This window comes from Frieseomelitta varia, unplaced genomic scaffold, assembly GCF_011392965.1.
Source record: "Frieseomelitta varia isolate USP_RPSP 00005682 unplaced genomic scaffold, Fvar_1.2 scaffold_337, whole genome shotgun sequence".
Lineage (NCBI taxonomy): Eukaryota > Metazoa > Arthropoda > Insecta > Hymenoptera > Apidae > Frieseomelitta > Frieseomelitta varia.
This window is the reverse complement of record NW_025110076.1, coordinates 230,360-240,005: the sequence shown is the minus strand read 5'-3', so window position 1 is coordinate 240,005 and position 9,646 is coordinate 230,360. Positions and strand designations below refer to the sequence as shown.

The 9,646-nt window shown below is 34.2% G+C and overlaps 3 protein-coding genes across 5 annotated transcripts; 2 read left to right on the top strand and 1 right to left on the bottom strand.

The window, feature by feature from the left end:
• The first annotated feature begins 1,858 nt into the window (after nucleotides 1–1,858).
• On the top strand, nucleotides 1,859–3,152 carry LOC122530272 (retinal rod rhodopsin-sensitive cGMP 3',5'-cyclic phosphodiesterase subunit delta). Its single transcript, XM_043657090.1, has 4 exons — nucleotides 1,859–2,068; nucleotides 2,229–2,291; nucleotides 2,371–2,628; nucleotides 2,712–3,152. The coding sequence occupies exons 1-4, from the start codon at nucleotides 2,028–2,030 to the stop codon at nucleotides 2,791–2,793; spliced, it is 444 nt and encodes a 147-aa protein (XP_043513025.1). The 5' UTR covers nucleotides 1,859–2,027; the 3' UTR covers nucleotides 2,794–3,152.
• A 261-nt stretch (nucleotides 3,153–3,413) lies between these two features.
• On the top strand, nucleotides 3,414–5,836 carry LOC122530268 (homeobox protein ARX-like). The gene is made up of 3 exons (XM_043657087.1): nucleotides 3,414–3,977; nucleotides 4,321–4,523; nucleotides 4,600–5,836. Exons 1-3 carry the CDS (start codon nucleotides 3,764–3,766, stop codon nucleotides 4,930–4,932), a joined length of 750 nt encoding a protein of 249 aa, XP_043513022.1. The 5' UTR covers nucleotides 3,414–3,763; the 3' UTR covers nucleotides 4,933–5,836.
• Nucleotides 5,314–9,556, bottom strand: LOC122530264 (cullin-2). 3 transcript variants are annotated; one of them, XM_043657077.1, is made up of 8 exons: nucleotides 9,093–9,556; nucleotides 8,283–8,477; nucleotides 7,679–8,178; nucleotides 7,421–7,602; nucleotides 7,093–7,311; nucleotides 6,843–7,013; nucleotides 5,826–6,770; nucleotides 5,314–5,755 (listed from the first exon to the last, which is right to left on the bottom strand). In XM_043657077.1, exons 2-8 carry the CDS (start codon nucleotides 8,384–8,386, stop codon nucleotides 5,624–5,626), a joined length of 2,253 nt encoding a protein of 750 aa, XP_043513012.1. In that variant the 5' UTR covers nucleotides 8,387–8,477; nucleotides 9,093–9,556; the 3' UTR covers nucleotides 5,314–5,623. The 3 variants fall into 3 exon arrangements, with proteins under 3 accessions (XP_043513012.1, XP_043513010.1, XP_043513011.1); XM_043657075.1 differs by having other exon boundaries at nucleotides 7,421–7,600; nucleotides 7,680–8,178; nucleotides 8,268–8,477; nucleotides 9,093–9,555; XM_043657076.1 differs by having other exon boundaries at nucleotides 7,421–7,600; nucleotides 7,686–8,178; nucleotides 8,268–8,477; nucleotides 9,093–9,555.
• Nucleotides 9,557–9,646: the final 90 nt, after the last annotated feature.

The window sequence follows — 9,646 nt, the reverse complement described above, 5'->3', positions numbered from 1 at the left end:
GCAAGCCTAGACGCTTGTTGACATATTTGTTAATAACTAATTAATTAAACGAAAAATCGTATCCAAAACTATAAAGGAACGTTACTCAAGCTCTGTTCTGTATTTTTGTATCCCAAAGGTGCACGAATTGTTTCTGATAATCGAGTAATTAGAAAGTATTCAACAGATTAGAAGGAGAAATATGTCGGTCCTTGTCTTTCGATAGTCCCCTCCTTCTCTGTTACGTCACGTGTGTCTATCCTTTTCCCACGGTATTGCGCTCCTTGTCTAACAGTAGTCGAGATACCTCTGTTTATATTCTATGTTCCTGTTACATTTTCAAGTTTTCGGTCCACATTTTGCCACTCCGATAGATGGCAGCACTCGAGTATAGAAAAGAACAGCAACGTCACGTGACAAGGATACATGTACTTTTCTGTCTAATTCATTGAATGTTCATTAATTATTCGATTTCTAGGAAGAAATTGTTCACTTTTGGAATCGTGGAAGAAAAACCAGGCTACAGACAATATTCACATTCACTTTTGTTCGAAATTGTTGCTTAAATTAACAGTTATTAATGATTATTGCACAACAATCCGTCGTGCTACGTTACTACGGAGTACCGATGCCATGAATTTTCGCATAAATTGAATTAACATATAATTAATTATTAATGTTTATGCATTGAATATAAAGAGCAGAGTCTATGGAAGCTTCTACGATAGCAAATAACGAGCTATAATCTTCCAAAAGCTGAACAATAATGTAAAATCGCAGATACGCATCGCGCAAGCCTAGTCGTTTGTTGACATATTTGTTAATAACTAATTAATTAAACGAAAAATCGTATCCAAAACTATAAAGGAACGTTACTCAAGGTCTGTTCTATATTCTTTTATCCCAAATGTGCACGCATTGTTTCTGAAAATCGAGTAATTAGTGAATATTCAACAGATTAAAAGAGAAATATGTCTGTCGTTGTCGGTTGACAGTGCCCTCCTTTTCTGCCTACGTCACGTATATCTGTCCTTTTCGCACGGTATTGCGCTTCTTGTCTAACAGTAGTTCAGATACCTCCTTGCACATTCTATACTCCTGTTACTTTCTCGAGATTTTAGCCAAGTCTGATAGATGGCAACGGCCTGATTCTTCATAAACAAAGAACGCAATGTGCGACAAGAAATTAGATAAAAATTAATTTCATCAGTACGTGACAGTAGCGTTTCATTGGGAAAATAGGAGAGGACATTTGAAAGAAAATATAACACTTGAATTTTCAATAAAAAATTAATTTATTTAGTAAAGGCTATAAAATTTACAATAGTTTATAATTAATTCAAATTATTTTTTAGACGTGACAGCAATGAAATACATGAAATTAGACAAAACAACAATGACAATATATGCAATAATAATTAATTGTTCGTTTAATATAATCTGATATAAAATATAATACGTAATTATTAAATAAATAATATATGATACGAATATAATACAAAATATAATACGAATCATTAAATAAATAACATCTATTCAAAGATATATTTATAATTTCGTCGGTTCTGTAAAATATCATTTTTGTCTTTTTTTCAACTTATGGGATACATTTTTGGTAGAAGTTATAGGATGCCTTTTAATCTCTTGCATTTGAGAAAGATCTATATATTTAACAATTTTCAAATTTTAAGTTAATAATGTAACAGCATCTGTAAATTCATAGATATTCATATGTTAAATCATAAATTGGAATGTGTTATAAAATATAATGTGCAATCTACATCTACATCTGCTACATCTTTACATCTATCGTATTTATTTTCTTAATCTACTATATATCACAAATACTACCTACTTTTTATTAACAGTAATTTTTATTAACTCACCTTTAATTGTAAATACTGTAAATGAAGTCTGAAATTAGCCGACATGACCAGTGGCTACTTTCTGTTTACAAATTAATAGTGTAAGGAATCAATAACGCCTGAATGGACAGTGTATTTACATAGACGCGAAGTACGACTAATTAGCTTTGTTTGTGATTAATTATGCCTTCTCGGAGCGAAGATATACTTAAAGGCTTTCAGGTGTATCCTTTTTCTCGTATAACAAAATTATATACCTGTTGCAAACAAATCGCATGGCAGGTTAAAGTTTTCTAGGTTAAAGTCAACTACGATAATGTTTATCTTACCTATTTTATAGGATTTGCACGCAGTAGTGTGTTCCTTAACTGTTATTTATTATAGAAATTGGATGAATTTACGAGATGCCGATAGTGGTAAAATACTGTGGCAAGGCAACGAAGATTTGTAAGTGTTTCATAACCTATACAATCTCTGACAAATGATAAGATCTTTGTGTATTAACAATAGAATCTTTTTTGCAAAGGTCTGTACCTGACGTCGAACACGAGGCAAGAGTACCCAAAAAAATTCTAAAATGTCGTGCAGTATCACGAGAAATTAATTTTAGTTCCGCAGAACCAATGGAAAGGTTTAGGTTAGAGCAGAAAGTATTGTTTAAAGGTAGATGCCTGGAAGAATGGTTCTTTGAATTTGGATTTGTCATACCTAACAGCACTAACACGTGGCAAAGTTTAATCCAAGCTGCTCCAGAAAGCCAAATGATGCCTGCTAATGTGTTGAAGTGAGTATATAACATCACATTGTGATTTTGTAATTTTTTATTTTAACATTATTTGTAATTAAATCTTTCTTATCTATGTACAGTGGGAATGTTGTGATAGAAACGAAATTTTTCGACGACGATCTATTAGTCTCTACCAGCAAAGTTCGTCTTTTTTATGTCTGAATATTGATTCTAATAACGATACATGGGTCCAACTAATGTGTTTTGACATGCACACATGAGGAGGAATACTAAAAATGATAATAATTTTAAACAAAGTTCATATTGAACATTTTACTTCATGCACCTACTGTGATACGCACTGTGCTAAATATATTTTCTCACATTTTCATGAGTAAAACATAAATAGCACTATTTCAGTTTTATACAAGCTAATAAGAAGTTACCATGGTAGTGCTTCAAATATGAAATGTGCACTTTTAAGGCACAGTACATTTTTATTTAAATATGAATGGATGTAGCAAATTTTGTACATATTGTAATACACTACACTGTTCTAATAAAGAAGATGTATAAAAGTTTTATGTTTTGAACAATATATTCTGATCTTTCCTTATTCCTTTTCGTAAAATAAAATAAAAATTACAATTAAATATTTTCAGAATATTAAAGAAAAACAAATTTAATGCAACAAGTATGTAACTATTGAATTATTGAAATTGTATTTTTGTAAAACGATTGCAAAAACGTGACAAAGATTCCATTTAACGCCTCTTACGATTAATACCGAAAGATCGGTGATAACACGATTGGCGATCGCGTGAATATTAATCTCTCCGAAATGTGTTAATAAACATATGGGGAAAGTTAAATATACCGTTTTTCTACTGTACACTCATGCTATTGATTCGCGGTGTATAAGCAATACATTTTTGAGGCTTCACTACCCCTCTTGAGGGAGTTCATGTTGAATATACTCGATCCCCTACCCTATCTACGTCGTACAGGTGTAAGGAAAAAAAGGAGGAAAAGAGAAAAGAAATAGCAGAGTTGCGGAGTCGCTGTGGTACCCACACGAACTTCTCAACCTGGTAGTGATTCAATTACCATTAGCCCTATCTTTCATTCAGTGTACCGTCTGTCTCGTCTATTTTGCGACTAATTAATTAAACGACGGAAGCCAAATATTGCAATGGATTTAAAGGAAGAAGACGAAAGTGGAAACGAGAATAGCAGGCAACTATTTTTGGTGGGTGCACCGCGTGATCCTCTAGTATCCACTGGGGCGATCGTGGCTTCCACTGCGGCACCAGACGAGATCAACCCCGGAGGAGATCTACAGTCGACTGCTCTGGCTGGTCTGATAGGCGCTCAATCTTCTTCAGTTTGCTTTCCTACAAAATTCTGTAAGTGCACCCTGCCACCCCAGACCTGATTTAATTAACTGCCACTCTCTACCTGTCGGCTCGTAAGTTGGGGCAGTCCTCAATTAAATTATTGCTAAATGCATTAAGCGAATCGGCAGCCCTTGTTTTAAATAGAGTTAGTGGTAATCAGTTTAACAGTTATGAACCATTTTACGCCGCGTGATTAAGTGTAGCGATAGAACGTTGTGCGAATCATGTATCAATTCATTAATATCCGCAATGTTTCGCAACGACTGTGCTTTGCTTTAAAACGAAACAATCTTGCACAAAGTCTGCCGAGTATCTGACAATGAATGTTGAGAAGAGCAATAAACTGTTGCAGCGTACGACTTTTCACCAAGTCCGGGAAGCGAAGACAGGCAATCGACTGGAGTTGGAAAAAGAAAGCAGCGGAGATACCGCACCACGTTCACCAATTTTCAATTGGAGGAATTAGAAAGAGCGTTTCAGAAAACACATTATCCTGATGTATTTTTTAGGGAAGAACTTGCTCTACGTATCCAATTGACGGAAGCCAGGGTGCAGGTAATGGCTCTGCGTTCTATTACCTCGGAAAATGCGTCACTGATAGTAATTACTAGAGCCAAAAATTTGTTCATAGGTATGGTTTCAAAACAGAAGAGCAAAATGGCGAAAACAAGAGAAACAATGTAAAGTAACTACTCACTTGACTTCGCATTTACCACCTTCTGAATGTCAAGAAGTGCAACAACAGCAGCAACAGCAGCAACAATCAGATCATTTATTACTGGAACCACCATTGGGCAGTCCACCGCCTATATACCTTGGCATGGAATGGGCAGGCTTTTCGCCTTATAGCAATACTGCATCACCTCTTGTGGTTAACAGCATGAATAAGCCATTAGAATCAGAAACGGATGACAATCCTTTGCTGGATCCAGAACTGTTGCAATTAAAAACTCCACGTTCCTAATAGTATCAACCTAGATCTATGCTGTAGTGGAACTCATTAATTCCTTATATTACGTAACATTTTTAAAGAACAGAGAATGTCTGATGCAAACAATTTTTTGCAATGTCACTTAAATCTATGTATCGTGCAATATATGGCTATCAAAAGTGTTATACATATTACTACCAGTTTTAACTGGTACGTACGGGACCAGAGACTTATTATAAACAAGATAAAAAGTAGAATTCAAAATATAGAATTCAAATATGCTTGGAATACTGTTACATATAGATTTTGTAAAAATATATTGATTTATTCTTCGTATAGATTCAATGAATCTGAAAACGTGTAGTGAAACGAGTAAATTTTTACTCTTGGGAAACCAATGAAATTGTCCCAGCATAAAATAGTAACATCATCTTTATTCCGTGCACATATATTACAAGTCATTGAATCAACTAAGTTATTAATCGATTGATTTAGGGGCAATAAAGCAGTTCAGGATGCTTTATTTGATCTTTCAAGTAAGATTCAGGTTTAAATGAAAGATATCTTTTGTTTCCACAAAAACAAGTTTGATAAACTTACTCAAATAAAATTTAATATAGTTAATCGTTTTATTGAAATGTTAGCAAAAACTATCGTGTTATGAATGATCACAAAGCACCCTGAATAAAATAAATTAATGATTGTGTCAGATGGTACGATAAAATCATGCGACGTACGAATACTCATCTGCATTATTTGGCGTACGTTCGATATATTGCTTATCTATAAGAGCTTCGATACATTTTTTGATCATGCTGATTGATGGTGCAAATGTAACCTTAGATTGACTTAGTACCTGGAACCAAATTATTATGTTCAATTACTCAAAAACGATTCCTACGTTTCATATAAAAAAAAAATCTCACCTCTTGTACTAGTTGATTGTGTCTCAAAACCTTACGACTCTTCATAATACGAACTATAGCTGCTTGCAGGTACAATTTTCTGTCATCGTCGACACTCCGATGTGTAGTTTCAACATCGTGACATTCGTGCGGTACATCCCGTTGTAGTGTACCAGTTATACGAAATTTCGTTCTTTTGTTATAATAATCGAAATTGAGCGACAAAATTGTATCTTCTTCTAATTCTCCGTCCGTTGACTTTTTTAAAATTTTACAATCAACCAAACTAGTTGCATGTTTAACTAATTGATCGTGTGATAAGCGTAATGATGCGGCGGCTTCTCTACATTGTATCGAATCACAATGCTCGAAAAGAAGCAACAGTGCCATTTGGTAAGTCTGTACAGTGACCAAATAGGGTTTTTTTAAGTAATTAAACTTGAGTTCACCTTGACAAAGATGATGCAACCAAGTAAGTTTTCGCCCATTAAATTGCGCATGATAGAAAGTTTCGAACGCTTGTATAGATTTTTCTAATTGTTGAGGAATATCGAAAGGTCCTGAAGATGGTGGTAAACCTAATGGCCAAGCTCCTGCTTGTAGCACATATACCACAAAACCTATGCCTAATTGATTTTCTCTATCACCTTCTCGTAAGCTCGTTGTAAACTTGGCGTTTAAATCTGCTGAAACTGACATGTCGGTGAACATTCGATGTAACTTATTCGTGAATTCATAGCCACAAGCTTGTTTTAAACGGTCAATCATGGATTCTTCGGCATCCATCGACTGCGATTGCTGGTGTATTAATCTCTTCGCCAACATTCGTGCATAAAACTTCTGGAAAACATCCTTATCATCAACGTATTTGAACACAGTAATACAATGTGCTAATTTTTCTTCTACTTCTCCTTCTGACGCAGCCTTGGCAGATTTTTTTAACAGGGAATCACAATATTTAGCAAGCTAAATTGAAATAATACTAATTAAACAAATCTGAACAAATTGTATTGAAATACCATTACTTAAAGTACTTACTAATTCAGGCGCTCTAGCTGGCTGCCGTGGAACAGGCCTATGATTCACGACCACTGAACATGCTTTATCGAGAGCAGTTACGAAAGCTTGATCGCCTCTGAACACATCTTTAATCAATTCCGAATATTTACGATGCACCTCCAGCATGGTTTCCACGAATTGCGTATGTATCTACATTATGCAAGTATTAAATAATAAAACAATTTCGCGTAAAATAAAATTATATTTATTGTCATCTCATGTTCCTTACATTTTCTCCCTGTAAAGACCCAATTGCCTGTAATCCTTGCTGAGTAATGTGCTGCGTAAATTTTTGTACAAGAGCTGCCAAACCTGACGGTAACGGCCTCAATAATGGATACAAAAGGCTTAAATCCCTTTTACGTTCATTATCTATCATATTTTTTCCTTCTGAATGTAGCCACGCTACATGCGTAGCTATCATTTTTTCTTCACAGCATTGTCTCACCTACAATGCATTACTATTAAACGATCGAACGTTTTAATTTAGCACATAATATATTAAATATTTAAATATAACATAAAAATATAATTTAAATATAATATATAAAATGTACTTTAGGCACAGAGCTTGCATGAAGAAACTTATGGGCACGCAGTTCCTCCTGAATAAGTCGCCACGTCACTCTTTCCATGTAATGCGTGACATCCGATTGTTGAAACAATTCGGCTGCTTCCCTCATATAAAAGTCTCCACTAGCCTCAAGGAAAGGTGTTTCAAAAATTTCTTGATACATCTAAGACAGAACATAATATATAACAAATTTTGCAAGAAGCATACTTACACTAAAAAAATAACGTAATAAAGATTATTACATCTACTTGTCCCTTCATTTTATATTCTTCAACTCGAACAAAACTCTGTATTACACCACAAATAACTTCTGTACTTGCTGTGGGAGATGTGCCAACTCTATCCGCATGAATATTTTCTAACAATAAAGAGACAAGTTGTTTTCTTAATGGTGTAATCATTCTTGTTTTCCAGATATCTAAACCTAACTCTCCTATTTCCATTTGCTCTTGGCAATCAACAACTGTAGCGGAAGACATGCCATAAATCAGTTCTGCCTCCGAAAGCTTTTGCTTTTTAATATGTTGTTGATTCAAATATAAGTACAAGCGATGCAAATAGTTAATGCCCTGTGAATATTCTGTCCAGGCTTGATGATATGCCTGCAGCAAACTAGATTCACCTTGAGCACGAACTTTTGTTAACAACTGGAAGACATGATTGTCTAAAAACCTTTTTGTCTCACAATACAATTGATCAGCAAGTGGTTCTGGATATGCCACACATAATGAATACACATCACTGAAACAAAATACACAATACATATACACAAAATCAAGATATGCAGTCTTCAGTTATTCTAAAAATAATCAGAAGATAACACAAAGTACCTGAATCTATCATACCATGTTGCACGTGGAACATATGATAATGTTATTACACACTTTACAGTTTCTTGTAATGCTTCCCATGTCTGAGTAAAGTCAACTCGTTTAGGCTTTAGTGACATTCTTTTACACGATCAACAGAAATGCCACAGACTTACAACACCAAAGATTTAAATATATAAATTCTATAATATAATTATCAAATTTCTAAACCTACAAAAAAAAAAACAGTGTTTTTATTAGAATCTTCCAGCAATGACAGGAAAAAGATACAAAAAAATTTAAATAGTAATTAAGTAGATGTTAAAAGACATGGAATTAAAGAATATTAAAGTCAAGCACCTAAAATATATTCCAAGAATAATTTTTGAACTATAGACAAAGATTGAAACTATAAGATTTAGTCCAAGTGTTTTGTATATCACTGGTTTAAAAATAACATAAAAGTAAAATACATCGCGGACGCATTTTCATTTCATGGCCATCCTAAATTTCTTTTTATTCAGATCGTTTTTGACGCGATGGACACAACCCACAAATTATTTCTTGGAATACTTCTTTAGAAGAAGTAGATCGAGTTGATCAGCACTCAAAATAGCGCCTGTACATTTGTATCGAAAGATACAATCCGATCGTATATTGTCGTTATATGCGAGCTAAAAACAATCATTTTGTGTTGCAATTGTATCTTATTAGACTTTATTATAATTGAGTTCAAGTGATACGTTCAAATAATCATCAAACAAATTGCAAAATGCACGTGTAAACGTGTGTTACAAGCTACAGCTGACTAGTTATATCCAGATGGTTTTGATTGAAAGCACTAACCAAAAACTTGTAGAAAGAGCGATCTGTATTCTTCAAGATATAATTGCCGATTGATATTAATTCCTATCAAGATAAATCCTACGAAAATTCCTCTTTTCGTTAATTCGTAAATCATTCCCAGTTGAAAAATTCATGACATTTACAATGACTCGTCTTGATCGAACACATTTTCTCTCTCTCTCTCTCTCTCTCCCTCTCTCTCTCGTTCTCGTTCTTTCGCTCTCTCGCTCTTGCTCTCGTTCGTATTCCACCTTCCGTTTTAATTTTGGTTATCACTTTTACAGAACGTTTACTTAAAAAAAGATTTTGAACCCACAAAAAATATAAACTTTCTTCTCTACAATAGACAACGAATTAAATGCGAAACATTGAACTGCTTCGAATTTCTTAACAACATTGCAGAGCCATGTTTTTCCCCTTTGCTCTTGACTTTCTGAGATCTTGGAGGGGATTATGGAATATACTACCTAGAGGCACTACTCTCAATAAATAGTACGACATATCGCTTTTATACAAATAAACAATATATTCCACTTTGTCTGACTAAACTGATC